This window comes from Microtus pennsylvanicus, chromosome 5 (genome assembly GCF_037038515.1).
Source record: "Microtus pennsylvanicus isolate mMicPen1 chromosome 5, mMicPen1.hap1, whole genome shotgun sequence".
In the NCBI taxonomy this organism is placed as follows: domain Eukaryota; kingdom Metazoa; phylum Chordata; class Mammalia; order Rodentia; family Cricetidae; genus Microtus; species Microtus pennsylvanicus.
In genome coordinates, this window is record NC_134583.1 from 101300490 (window position 1) to 101314608 (window position 14119).

Below are 14119 nucleotides of genomic sequence, written 5' to 3' on the forward strand. Positions count from 1 at the left end.
AAATATATTTTCTTTGCTACTTTACAACTGCCACTTTACCACTGTTATGAATTGTAACTTAATATCTATATTTTCTGATAGTCTTGGGTGAGCTCTGTGACAGGGTTGTTCGACTCCCCCCACTCCACAGATTGAGAATGACTGTCTTAGGGGATTCATTTGTTCAGCCAACCAGATTGGCACAGTGACTTGGCCTGTAGTTTTTCTGGGGATAAATTAGTCTCCTTGCTCTTTCTATGAGACAGGAAGTTGTCACTAAGCACAGAACAGATCAGTGCTCACTGGCAAGGCTGCTGGGATGGTCACCAGTTTTCCCATCTGTGCCTTCAGAAGAAGGTAAACCTCACTCACTCCCCTACCAAAGTTCTCAGCCTGCCTGACAAAGATTCTAGTGAACCCAGGTAGAGAGTTGCTTTCCTGATGGAACTAACCCCAGCATCAGAGCAAAATGTCCCATAGAAGCTAAATGTTCAAGGCCTCAATGTTAACTCATCAATAATATGACTTTTTGTTACCTTATATATACAGACTCATAGTCTTCTTTTTTAATGTCATTTTACTGTCAAGGAGAAGGCATACTTAGCTGAAAGATGTTGTATAATATTAGTTAAAGATGTGTTACAATTGTTTGTGCCATGTAATATTTGTTTAATTACACAAAGATTTACTGCATTCTTCTATGTTGCATTTGATTAACTCTGTGAAGCTGTTTCTTTGCCTGTCTAAAACACCTGATTGGTCTAATAAAGAGCTGAATGATCCATAGCAGGGAAGGAGAAAGGATAGGCAGGACTTGCAGGCAGAGACAATAAATAGGAGGAAATCTCTGGGGAAAGGTCAAGGAATTAGAAAAGGAAGAGAGGAAGATGCAAGGGGCCAGCCATCCAGCTACACAGCAAGCCAAGGAGTAAGAAGTTAAGATAGGCCTATAGGATAAAGATAAAAGCTCAGAGGCAAAACAGAGCTGGGATAATTTAAGTTAAAGAAAGCTGGCTAGAAACAAGCCAAGTTAAGATCAGAAAGAATAAGTCTCTGTACATTTATTTGGGAACTGGGCAATGAACTAAAGAGCCAAGAGCCAAAGAGATATCAAAAAAGTTATTTAAAAAACTACATAACCTTAAATATGTTATTATATTAAAACTGCATGCCCCATACTAAATGCTAATGCTAACCCTTAAGAAAAGAGACACACTATTTAAAATTTAATACTTCATTATGCTACAGTAGCCTCAGAACGTCAACATTTTGAACCCCACCTCTCTATTCTAAATTTCGAGGTAACATTAGAAATGCTAACATCAGATCTATAGCCTGTGGGTTTTTTTTTAACTTATTGTTTCTTGGTCTCTTGGTATTTTATTAAGTTCTTGTGTTATTATGGATATTTATTCTCTACCAGATGTATACAAGGCAATTTCTTATGCCAAGGACAACAGAACATTTACCCGACTGCATGAGCAGCCATGTTTTCATGTCTTTCACTGAATTTGCAGTGGGCTAGAGCTCAGAACGGTGAGAAACCAAGACTTTTTGTGTGAATTGGCCCTGTGGATGTTGGAAAACTCACCTTGTCCCCTTCTTCCACCTGGCAGATGACCTCCTCAGTTGCAGGGTTAATAACAGGAAATTTCTTTCCACTCACTGAGTCATGCCATTCATTGTTGATGAAGATCTGTGGGGATGCAGCAAAGGGAGACAAAAAGCATTTAAATACTCACTACGGTGAAGGGTATCATAAATTAGCATTTAGGTATTAAGTGTTGCCCAAATATTATGGGGCTTTCCCTGTCTAAAATATGCTCACATGTGTATCATTTAACACCTAAATAACATAGAGGTAGACAACTGGGAATTTGGTTGTGTTACTAGGACATAGTAACTGGGAGAGGCACCCTTAGGTCCTGGAAAAGGGTGGGAATTTCAGTGTTTGTGCCCTTAACTCAGGTTTTATGAAGAAACTGTTTTTCTGTGCATTTGAATCCATTCCTTCCTCTGTATAAAAGAAATCTTAGCCTTGTAATAAGGCCATTGTGAGAAAGCTAACAGAAGCTTTGTGGCTTATTCCATGGGCACAAAAATACTGTTAACTAACGCCATGTTTTTGAGCATGGGAAGTATTGTTCCTTGATAAGTTAAATTCTTTAAAGACATGAGTATTTTTATTTCCACATATGCGTTTGCCTGTGAGAGTGTCAGTGGAGCACATGCATGCAGGGGCGGAAGGACAGAGGGCCTTGGCTGCCTTGGAACTGGAAAGTGGTTAAGGTGTGTGAAACGAGAAAGGAGAAATAAGACCTCAAATCCCAGGAAACAAAATCCTTTACCCCTGAAATCCTTTGAGAACCCTCTGAACTTCTCTCTGAACAGGTCTCTGTCAGAAAGGACAGACTGTGTAAGATAGACTGACAGAAAATTAGGAGAAAATGAGAGGAGAATGATACAGTGGGAAACAGATCTGGTAAAAGTCAGGTAAAATATTTTAGAAGTTAAAAATTATTCAGAAAAAGTACACCAGGGCTAAGATATCTAATGTAGACCATTCCCCATGAGCCAGCCCTGGCCTCAAGTGCTTCTTTACCAATCAAATGCTCTGGCTGTTATACCCCCACAGGAAATGATGCTCCTCCTCATCCTTTATCAATGGTAAGAAGGCAGAGGCAGGTGGAGGTGACTGAGTTTGACCAGTGGCCCTGTACCTTTCAAATGAGCTCTTCATGCTAAAGCTCTGTAGCAGGAATGGAGGCACACGTAGCATCTCCTCACCATTCCTAAGGTGTTACGGACCGAAAGCTGATGGGTGCACTTGGATTTATAGAGTTATAAAGGCTTCCAATACAAAAGGGTCTGTATTTTTTTTTCAAGAAAAAAAGGAAATATAGTTCTCAAACACTGAACTCCATTTTACCTACTCCAGTCAAAGAGGAACTGAACTAGGGGATGAGACCCGAATAGGTGAGGCGATGATACAACCATGGCTTGTTTTGTGTGCAGAAAACAAAAAAAAAAAAACACTCTGACAGTTAAGATTATGCAACTGACTATACCTGTATTTCTTTTTCTTATTGTTATTAATCTGCTTGTGTGTTCCTTTTCTTGTGCACTAAACACTGTTCGAGTAGGAAAAAATCTCCTGGTCAAGAGAATAGAATCTCGGACATAGGTGGAGACTTAACTTTAGAGTTGGACTGGTTCAATCACTTTGAACAGGGGACAATTCCTAGGAAGCTGGGATCTCCTTAAGCCAGACTCAAAGGATAAGGAGAATAGTTAGTTCTTTAATGAAATACTGTACTTTTTCTTCCCAGAAAACCCACTCCTCATGCATACGTTCCAGGAAAGGAACACGCAGAGGTATAGAGAAAACTCCCCCATTGAAATTTAATTGCATACATAGCTGGTGTCTTCCCAAGCGTGACAATGCATATCAAATAATATACTGCTTAGTAAGTAGACCAGACTTACATAGAAAATCAAATTCACTGAATGGTGTTGTTTATGATAAAGTAGAGAAGTATCTGAACATCAAATAAACGTGTTCTGGACTCTAAATACTTAGTCTCTCCATTCTCCCTAGGATGTCTTTATGTAATGTTTCCAGCAAAGAAGAAGTTTCGGTCTGGAAATGTCTATCTGTGTTAATGGATTACTTGTCCTCCCTGCATTTGTACAAGATACTTTAAGGAATAGCTTATTTTTCTAGTACTTTCACCTCATTTTTAATTAGTAAGTGCTAAATAAAACAACCCAGAGAAAAGACAGCTCACTTTACAACTTCCTTGAGATGCACACACACACAAATACAGTCTTAAAAAAATTCATAAACGACAAATGAAGAAAAGGGGGAGGGGCTTGCTGATGACATAAATACGTTTTCGTTTGAAATCATGCACACCAAACTCTTTTTAGTGATTAAACCATAACTATATAAACAGTGTGGACAGTCCCCATATTTTTGGAATACCTGATTTACAGATTGTGACAGGTATTTCTTCCAAGTGAGAGGAGGGTCAGAGTCTATGGAGTGCACACACTTTGACACCTGTGAGCTGTTGGAGAATGTGCACACATCCTAGTTCCTATATTCTCCTTTGTAAAAACCTAAATTGAAAGCATTTTCTGTCCAAAAAAGCCTGGTGAAATCATGCCCCAGACATATCTAGCTGCTCATGGACCATGGCCTAGGTCCACTCCTCTCTACAGACCAGAGCCTAAGCAAAGAGTCCTTAAACCAGGCAGCTCCCTCACTTCAGGTGCTTAGGAAAATGCAAAAGGCTTCAGGGATTCAAAACCAACTACATTTGCTCACAAGGAAAACAAAATAGATGAGAGAAGACATCCGGTCTGCTCACTAACTTTAACACTCTCTTACTGGGTCAGAACCCAGCAAGGTTCTCACAGGAGTCGAACAGTTTGTCGCTCACTTTGTTTTCTGAATTAGGCCATAACACGGCTAACTTTAAGTGACTTTCCCATGACTTGATTGGGTGTGTGTGTGTGTGTGACAGAGAGAGGGGGGGGGGAGGGAGAGAGAGAGGGGGAGAGAGAGAGAGAGAGAGAGAGAGAGAGAGAGAGAGAGAGAGAGAAGCAAGAGGGGGAGGGAGGGAGGGAGGGAGAGAGAGAGGGAGAGGGAGAGGGAGAGGGAGAGAGAGAGAGAGAGAGAGAGAGAGAGAGAGAGAGAGAGAGAGAGAGGGATTATCTTAACTTTGGATTCCTAAGACTTGTAACAGAAGTAGGCATGAAACTGCTCAGAAGGCAAAATGACAAGAGTCCCTCAGGATGAGCCCAGCCTAATCATCTGCCCTCCCTGGCTGCAGATTTCCAAGCCTGGGTCAGATTCCTGCTCTTGTGTCTCTAAATATTTAGCAGTTAACAATGGAATGTTTTTTCTAACAACAGCAAGCCTGCCTGGAGAAATAAACAACTACTATTTCTATCTCAAAATAAGAAAAATAATTCAATTCCATTCGGGGGATTTGGCAGCAGCTTCCATTCAAGGTCCAGGGTTAAGTCCACCAACCTTAACACTGTCAACAAACATAAAGCCATATATCCCTGTTCCACTGTGCTATTTTAAGAGAGAGGGCCAGAGAGAGAACTTCCCATGTGCCTGGCTCCTCCCAGTAAGTTACTCTGTTTTCTTACCATAAATAAGTGCTCACTGCACAGAGTTAATAGACCTGAGCAGCTCAGTGTGCTTCACTGCACTCTGGCACAAGAACCATTTTCCTTGGATGTATGTCTTATATGAAGATGCCTGATATGGCTTAGAATTCACCACTAAATCAGGCCACTCTATTTGCAAGCATTTTGTCTTTGTGTCTGCAAAGAAGCCCCAATCAACCATGCTTTAACCAGGACCCCAGGGAAAGCCCCACCTGCAAGTGTCTTTCTTACCTTGGTATACTGAATCTTCAAGTCGCTCAGCGGGGCAGGGATTTCAGGTTGTGCAGGGGAAGACATTGCTGGTTTGGCTCCTGGAACACTGGTGACAGGCTCAGCAGTCTGGTTCTGTTAGGGCACTTGCTCCTTTTTAGACTCTGCATGCACTAAGGGTCATTTGCATATACGGATATGATTGGATGGGCAGACTCAGAGTAGGGCAGAAAGAACACTACTCTCTTGTAACAACTAAGGCTGGCAGGGAGACTTTGCTTTTAAATGTGAATCCTTAAGGAACCTGCACCTCGGCCCTGAAGTTCCATCTGGAGACTGCTCACTATTTACAGATGAATTAATTCACCAGGCCAAACCTGTGCTAAGAGAGTACTTGACCAGGAGCTCTGGACACTCAAAGCCAGTTACCATTTTTGAAGTTTTTCGTGACTTTTTAGGTTTCATGTAACTTTCCCTTCTCGGATAGACTGGGAAACAGGGAATTGGTGAAGTAAAGAAGAAAAGGTTCTGTTGTCAAGAGCAGCTGGGGGAGAGGACAGTTGTAGAATATTATTTTAAGATGTATTACATTTGTTTATGCCGTGAAACATTTGGGTTTTTTTTTCTTAATTTATTAGATTTTTTAAAAAGTCCCAATCCAAGTTCCCACTCCTGCCCCTCCTCCCATTTCCTCCACACTTCCTTCCACCCCACCCCCATCTAATGCTCAGAGAGGGTTGGGCACTTTGTGGAAGGTTCAAGGCCCTCCTTGCTCTGTGTTGGCTGAGCTAGGTGTACATCCAAAGAGATTAGGATCTCAAAAAGTCACTACATGCAGTAGGGATAAGTCCTGGTGCCACTACCAGTGACATTTGTGTATAGGAGGTCTACTGATTTTTTTGAGTTGATCTTGTATCCTGCCACATCACTGATGGTATTTATCAGCTGTAGGAGTTCTCTGATAGAGTTTTGGAGTCACTTATATGCACTATCATATCATGTGCAAATAACAAAAGTTTGCCTTCTTTTTTTCCAACTTGTATCCCCTTGATCTCCTTTTGTTGTCCTATTGCTATTGCTAAAACTTCAAGAACCATATTGAAGAGATATGGAGAGAGTGGACAGCCTTGCTTTGTTCCTGATTTTAGTGGAATCGCTTGAGTTTCTCCCCATTTAATTTGATGTTGGCTGTCAATTTGCTGTAAGGTCAGGTTGCCTCCGCATGGCGAAAGGGATCCTGGGACGGCTCTAATCTGAGGGTAAAGATTCACATGCTTGCAGTTCCAGTCATGTCTCTTCATTGTTCTGCATTAATTCTACTTTTCTTGCCCTAATTGCCCATAATTTCCTAGCTCTAACTCTCCGTCTCAATTCTAATTCCAATTCTCTGTTACAAACTCTGCTTCAATTCATTCCTGTTCTAATTACACTGCACTCTTTTTTCTTCTTCATTTTCCTACATTTTTATCCTTCTACATTCTTTCTCTTCCAATCTTATTTCTTCTACATTACAAACTCCCAGGCAGATATACATACATACATACATACATACATATATACACACACACATATATCCCTCCATTCATTAATAACTTGTTAGTAATAAAAAAGCTACAGGGAAAATTCTCAGGGACATAGGCATTTTATGAAGATATGTAGTAAACTTATCAAATAGTTTGTAGCTAACCACCCCTACAGCTGCGGGGAGGTTCCTGCCATCACTTAAAGGGGCCTCTACAAAAGATACAAAGGGAGAACACTAAACCATTGAAAGAATTAAGGAAGATGAAAAGAATATGTGCATTATTTAACATTTCTTAAGTGTGATTAATAATAAATATCTGGACATGGTTAGTCAATTAATAGCACTCTTTATCACATGAATCCCAGGACTTAAACAAAAACAATTATTCTATTGCATCAAAAGCTGGAATAGATTGTTAATTGCTATTCTGATTCAGAGCAGTAAGGTGTCAGTGAAGGAAGCTTAGCTCAACACAGGTGCTGTTGATGTCTTGAAGAACTATGATATAACAAGGACAGACACCTACAGTATCAATCTAATTTGTTATAAATCTATGAAGAACTTAAATCTAGCAAGGCTAGATACCTGCAATTCTGCTATGTGATCACCCCACAAGGATTTCTAATTGACCAAATAATACTGTCAGTGAGTTAAATATAGAGAAAAGACTCCCAAGAGTTTTTGTTTTCTGTTTTTTGTCTGTTTTTTATTGTAGTGTGGGACAAAGGTCTGTCTTATTTTTTTGCCAGAATTACACACTTTGGGGGAAAAGTCATCCTACTAACAAAACGCAGAAGATTGTGCCCAACATATGAGGCATACATTGCTTTAGAGTCCCAAAGCTGGGTTAGAGGAGGAGTATCTTATCACACAAGAGAATTTACATTTAGAGACAGCGAGCCACTCAAAAGGCAGCATTTTTCACAGGCCATGCCTGTGTGAATTTATCATCCATCAGATGTGTAAACCTTTGGTGGGTTGGCCTTCTAAATGTCAGCTGATCTACTGTATAACCTTGTGGATCTCATGATTTTATGTTGTGTTTGTTTAACTTGGTGAAGCTATGTTACTTTGCCTGTCTAAAATACCTGATTGGTCTAATAAAGAGCTGAACAGCCAATTGCAAGGCAAAAGAAAGGATAGGTGGGGCTGACAGCAAAGAGAGTAAATAGGAGAAATCTGGGAGATTGAGAAGCAAGAGAGGGAGGAGGAGGGCATCAGGGTCCAGCCATTCAGCTACACAGCAAGCCACAGAATAAGAAGTAAAAGTGTATAAAACAGGAAGATAAAAGCCCAGAAGCCAAAGGTAAATGGAATCATTTTAGTTAAGAAAAACTCACTAGAAATAAATCAAGCTAAGGCTGTGCATTCATAAAAAAGAATAAATTTCCATGTGATTTATTTGGGAGCTGGGTAGCAGCGCCCCAAAAGACAAAAGAGTAAAAAACAACCAACTACAGAAGACCATGAATCTTCAGGTCAAAGCTAGCAGAATATACTATATCCCAGACTAGAATGCTGCTTAGGAGAAAGGTCCTCTCTCTAGACTGTCTTTAGCCACCTTTAAAAAATTCAGACAATCAGGTCTATTTTCAGTCTGGGTAAAATCAGATCCTTAGGATATCTTTGCCTTTTCAGTGGGAAGAGAAAATTGTGCAGGCCTTTTCAGTCAGAGGTCACAGTCATTCATTGACCCTCAAAGAGCATTACACTATTTGAAAATGAAAAAATATCTTTGAAAGTGAAAGGAATGTCAGATTTTGGAAGGATTTGCACTTGTGAATAATTACTCTAGGACAGCAGTTCTCAACCTGTGGGTAACCACCCTCTGGGAGTTGAGGGGTCATGTATCAGATATCATGCATATCAGATATTTATATTACAGTTCATAAAAGTAGCAAAATTACAGTAATGAAGTAGCAATGAAATAATTTTATGACTGGGGGGGTCTCCACAACATGAGGAACTGTATTAAAGGTTGAGAACCACTGAGTTCTACTACAGTCTAGGTGGTGTACAAAGAAAGACTGTAATGTTCATTCCCTAAGAGTTTGAATTCAGAATGTTTTGAGCCTGGAACTCCGTAAAAGATCGTTTTGACCTCCAGTGTTTTCATTTTGAACACAATGTTACTCTGTATAGACGCTCCAGCACAAGATATGGAAGGACCTTGACAGCATTCTTTGGATGCTCTGGTTATTAAGAATAAACAACGAAAAGCTCTCTACAAAGTAAAGTTGCCCTCTACTCTGCATGGAGACTTAGCTAGGGGCAGGAACAGGAGCTTGGGAACCTGTTTCTTTCCACCCTGACCCGAGCTCCTCATTTGGTAAACACAGAAAGAATGCATCTTATGATCATAGATCTCACAAGATAAGGCTGAAATCTCATTCTAGGTAAAGCATCTTGGTCTATTATTTCTCCTTTCCATTTCTACCTTGATAATCATAAGATGATCCCCTTATAAGCTTGCAGTAGGAAGGTTGTTTGTTTGTTCCTGGCTGCCCCAAAATAACCACACCAAACTGTATTAATTAAATCACTGCTTAGTCTATTAGCTTTTGTACATTTTTAGATCACTCTTATATCTTAAATTAAATTATTTTTAATATTTTATATTTTACCATGAGGCTCCAGGCCTATTGGCAAGGTTCTGACTTGGGGCTCCTGAAGGCTCCATGGAGTCTCTCTGATTCTGACTTCTTTCTCCAAGCATTCAGTTTAGTTTTTCCCACCTATATCAATTCTGCCTTGCCAGGCCCAAGACATATTCTTTATTCATTAACCAATAAAAGCAACACATATACAGAACGACTTCCCACATCATAGGAAAGATCAACTTGGTGTCTCCACATGAGTAGGTACACACATGGAAATTACGTTGAACCTTTTATTCATGGCAAGCCTTTCTTATGGATCAAGTAGGAAATATTTTCATCTTTCTGGGACATGTCGATTCTGTTGTAACTTAGTCTATGCTCATAAAAGGAACAATAGACAACACATAAATAAATGTGTGATTATGTTTTTAAATAGAATTTTATTTATTTACTTTTTAAAAGAAAACAATCCTTTTTTCATTGTACATATCAATTCAAGTTCCCACTCCCTTCCTACCTCCTATTCCTTCCACATACCCTCCCATCCCAACCCCATCCAATCCTCTGAGAAGGTAAGGCACATTGCTTTGGAGAAGGACCAAGGCCCGCCATACTATATCTAGGCTGAGCAAGGTATACATCCAAAGAAAACAGGTTCTCAAAAAGGCTAGTACATACAATAGGGATAAATCCCCGTGCCACTGCCAGTGTCCCCTCAGTCTGCCCCAGTCATACAACTGTCAACCACATTCAGAGGGACTAGTTTGGTCCTGTGCTTGTTCCTACCCAGCCTGGCTGGAGTTAGTGATCTCTCATTAGCTCAGGTAGACTGTTTCAGTGGGTGAACCCATCATAGTCTTGACCTCTTTGCTCATATTCTCATTCTTCCCACCCTCCAACTAGACTTTGGAGCTCAGTCCAGTGCTCCAAAGCGGGTTTCTTCCTCTGTTTCCACCAGTTGCTGGATGAAGGTTACTATGATGATATTGAAGATATTCATCAGCTTATGCTGGAGAGGATGGGAAATAAAAGGAACACACATCAATTGCTGGTGGAAATGCAAACTTGAACAACCACTTTGGAAATCGATATGGGGGTTACTCAGAAAATTGGGAATCAACCTACCTCAGGATCCAGCAATATAATTATTGGGCATATACCCAAAAGATGCTCGATCATACTACAAAGACACTTGTTCAACCATGCTCATAGCAGCATTATTTGTAATAGACAAAACCTAGAAACAACCTAGATGTGCTTCAACCGAAGAATAGATAAAGAAAATGTGCCACATTTACATGTTAGAGATAAAAAAAATTGTAAGAAAACAATGGCATCTTGAATTTTTGCATGCAAATGGATGGAATTAGAAAACACTATCGTGATTGAGGTAACCCAGACGCCAAAAGATAAATATGGTATGTACTCACTCATAAGTGGATACTAGTTATAAACAAAGAATATTGAGCCTATAGTTCATGATCCTAGAGAAGCTAAGCAATAAGGTGAGCCCCCCCCTCAAAAAAAACATATATAGATCCACCTGGAAAGTTGAAGTAGACAAGATTGCCTGACAAATGGGAGCATGAGGTTGGGGGGAGAAGGGAGGATCGAAAGGGAAAGGGGGGAGAAGGGCAGGTGTGAGGAGAACTTGAGGGAATGGGATAGTCGAAATGGACGAAAGACAGAGATGAGAGCTAGGAAAGAGATATAATGCTTGAGGGAGCCATTATAGAGTTAGCATAAACCAGGCTCTAGAGAAATTCCCAGGAATACACAAGGATGATCCCCCTAAGCAATAGATAAGAGGGGGATCTAACTTGACTTGCTGTGTAGTCAGAGTGATTATGTTTTTAAATTGGTTGTATTTGGGAAAAATAGATGACAAGTCAGGTCTGGAGAACAGAACAATCTTCTAGATTCTCAGACAGTACTTTTTGGATGTCCTTGAATACCCTGCACCTCTCATTTGAATTAAGATAGAAACTTCTGCTACTCTAATCTCTTGCTCCCTTTTCATTTTGGAAATGTGGTTTTTTACTTTGAGTTAAATGCACAATTGCACAACAGCTATTACATAACATGCAGACTAGGGCTCTGGACAATGTCCAAACAGCTGCTTTTTGCAAGGGTCACAGTTGGTTGTGGATCCAAAACTTGTTTGTTTGGTATCGAGGAGGTAAAACCACAGGTCGTAAAACATTCTTGGAATTCCCACTTACTTTCTGAGTAGGTACATCATTCACTGTCTTTCACTAGATATCTATGTAGTAATGTACTCCTTAAACTGAGAATCACAGCATGTAGTTAAAAAACTTTGGAGGCGGCTACCAAGAAAGCTCATTAATTTTCAACAAGTACTTACTAACCAGTAAGTGTGCTTTCCAAAACTTTGGCTTCCTTTGCCAGGATATTTTTTTTTCTGCTCAGTACTGTGCTATGGCAGGAATTTCCAAGTTAACTGTTCCCAAGCCCAGAATTTACTTTATACAAAAGTTTATTTCTAGGGATGATTACAAAAGTCAAAGACTTTTTCATTCATTTTTCCTCTTAAAGAGGGAAAATAAGGTTTTAGTAAAATGATGGGAACTGGATAGGCCCTCCTCATGACTAGACCCAAAGCTTTTGTTTGATGACAGAACTGGTATCTTTTATATTTTTTATTTATGTAATTTTTTGGCATTTTAAGACAGGGTTTCTCTGTGGTTTTGGAGCCTGTTCTGGAACTAGCTCTTGTAGATCAGGCTGGCCTCAAACTCAGAGATCCACCTGCCTCTGTCTCCCAAGTGCTACAATTAGAGGTGTGTGTCACCACCACCCAGTACAAGCTGGTACTCTTTTAACATTGGGTCCTTGCAAACAATATTTAATCACTTCCTTCTCAGTGATAAACTAAATTTCATGCTTATATACACACACATACAAAGAAATATAGGGTTATATATAAGCAATTACTTCCAACTCTTGTTAAACATGTACCTACACCAAGACCATGACTTCTGCCATCACTGAAACCAGCTCAACAGACAACACATCAGTACACAGCCCCATTGAACAAGCAGTTTTTTTACAAGAGCAAAGCTCTTCCTTTCATAGGTAGTTGAAGTTTCTATTAATAAGAATAATAGAAATTAAAATAAGATTAGGTACAAAACATAACTGAATAGTGGAATGCACTCTTCTGCAGTGGGCCAAATGTTTGCTTCCTCTCAAAGTGCATGTGCTAAAGTAATAACCACCAGTGTGATGCTGTGAGAATTGGGATCTATAGGATAAAAATGGGTCATGAAGGGGAAGACCTTATCAGTGAGATTAATGACTTCATAAGAAAGAACCCAGAAAAATGATTTTATAAGAAAGAACCCAGAAAAGCCTCTTGGTGATTTTCTTTTTTCTAGTCCCAGCCTCATTGCTTTGACTTTTTCCATCTCTCTTTTTTTCCGGTACTATGGACTGGACCCAGAGCCTCAGACATGATGGGCAACACCCTAACACCTAACTATGTCACCAGCTTTTCTGGCAAATGCCTTCAATGTGAAGATGCAAAAGAAGTCACGAGCCTGCTACCACACAGTCTGATCATGCTAGACTTTTGATGTTTGACTTTTAACCTCCAGGACTCTTCTCTAAAAGACACCCAGTCTCTGGTTTGTGTCATAAATGGACTATACTTTCTTTTCACATTGTCTAACTTCAGGATCCTGGGTGATTCAAGGAGCTCAGAATCTTGTTCTGATTCAAGTCACAGCCCTCAAACTACTGCTTCCTTCATCTTTGAGATATATCCATGACAAATATTTCTTCACATTTTTAATAGATATGGTTTATCTGATATCACAACATTTTTATGTCTGTTCAGAGATTTAACCCTTCTGTAGTTTGTTATACACTGGATGCTAAAAAGCACTCATGAAATGAAACATGTGCATATATGGATTAATTTCTATTTATCTACTAGTCTTCCTTGTTTAGCCAATATTTTTATCTTTTATTTTTGTGTCCTCACATTTTTATCATTGTCCTACTGTTTGATACTAACATACCATGTATCTCAGGCATCTAATGCAGTTGAACCACTCAGTGGATAGTAAAGTCTCTACAATAAACTGTGGATTAAAACTTTTATAAGAAAATTATTTGAGCTTAAATATTTTTTCTAAACCTTGTGGGCCAAGGTTGTCTCCCAGAACTTGGCTGGTATAGGCTTTGAAATTACCTTGCCAATACAATATTCAGTATTTTTCGATACTTTCCACTTGGTTTCCTAATAGTAAAGACAGAAAGCAAAAGGATTAGTCTCCCTATGTATCTGAGATTTATGTTACGCATAGATTACCCTACAACATGCTCATCATTTTGCTAGAAGTAATTCTCTTCACTTTTATGCTCATATCTTAAATCACATTAGTTCTGTCATTTGAGTGAATAGGATAGTGAATGGGGACTCAGCCTTGGCACTGATCCTTTATTATTTGTTAAATTTTTAATAGTAAAAGTTATAGAATTTAACTATTTATAGCTATGTACCATTTACAGAATGTTTAAAAACAATGATTTACTAAAACCATTTATCGCCAGCTCTGTGAGCCATGTTCAAAGCCTCTGGACCAAGGACACA

General features: G+C 39.5%; 1 protein-coding gene across 1 annotated transcript in view; it reads right to left on the reverse strand.

Annotated features, from left to right (window-relative positions):
• The window catches only part of LOC142850306 (aldehyde dehydrogenase, cytosolic 1-like), a 34875-nt gene extending 29337 nt beyond the window's left edge, over nucleotides 1-5538 (reverse strand). Inside the window, exons 1-2 of the mRNA XM_075973664.1 lie at nucleotides 5398-5538; nucleotides 1571-1675 (exon numbers count right to left, since the gene is read on the reverse strand). Coding sequence (XP_075829779.1) covers nucleotides 1571-1675; nucleotides 5398-5463 — 171 coding nt within the window. The 5' untranslated portion in view covers nucleotides 5464-5538. The remainder of the gene's footprint in view (nucleotides 1-1570; nucleotides 1676-5397) is intronic.
• Between the last annotated feature and the right edge of the window lie 8581 nt (nucleotides 5539-14119).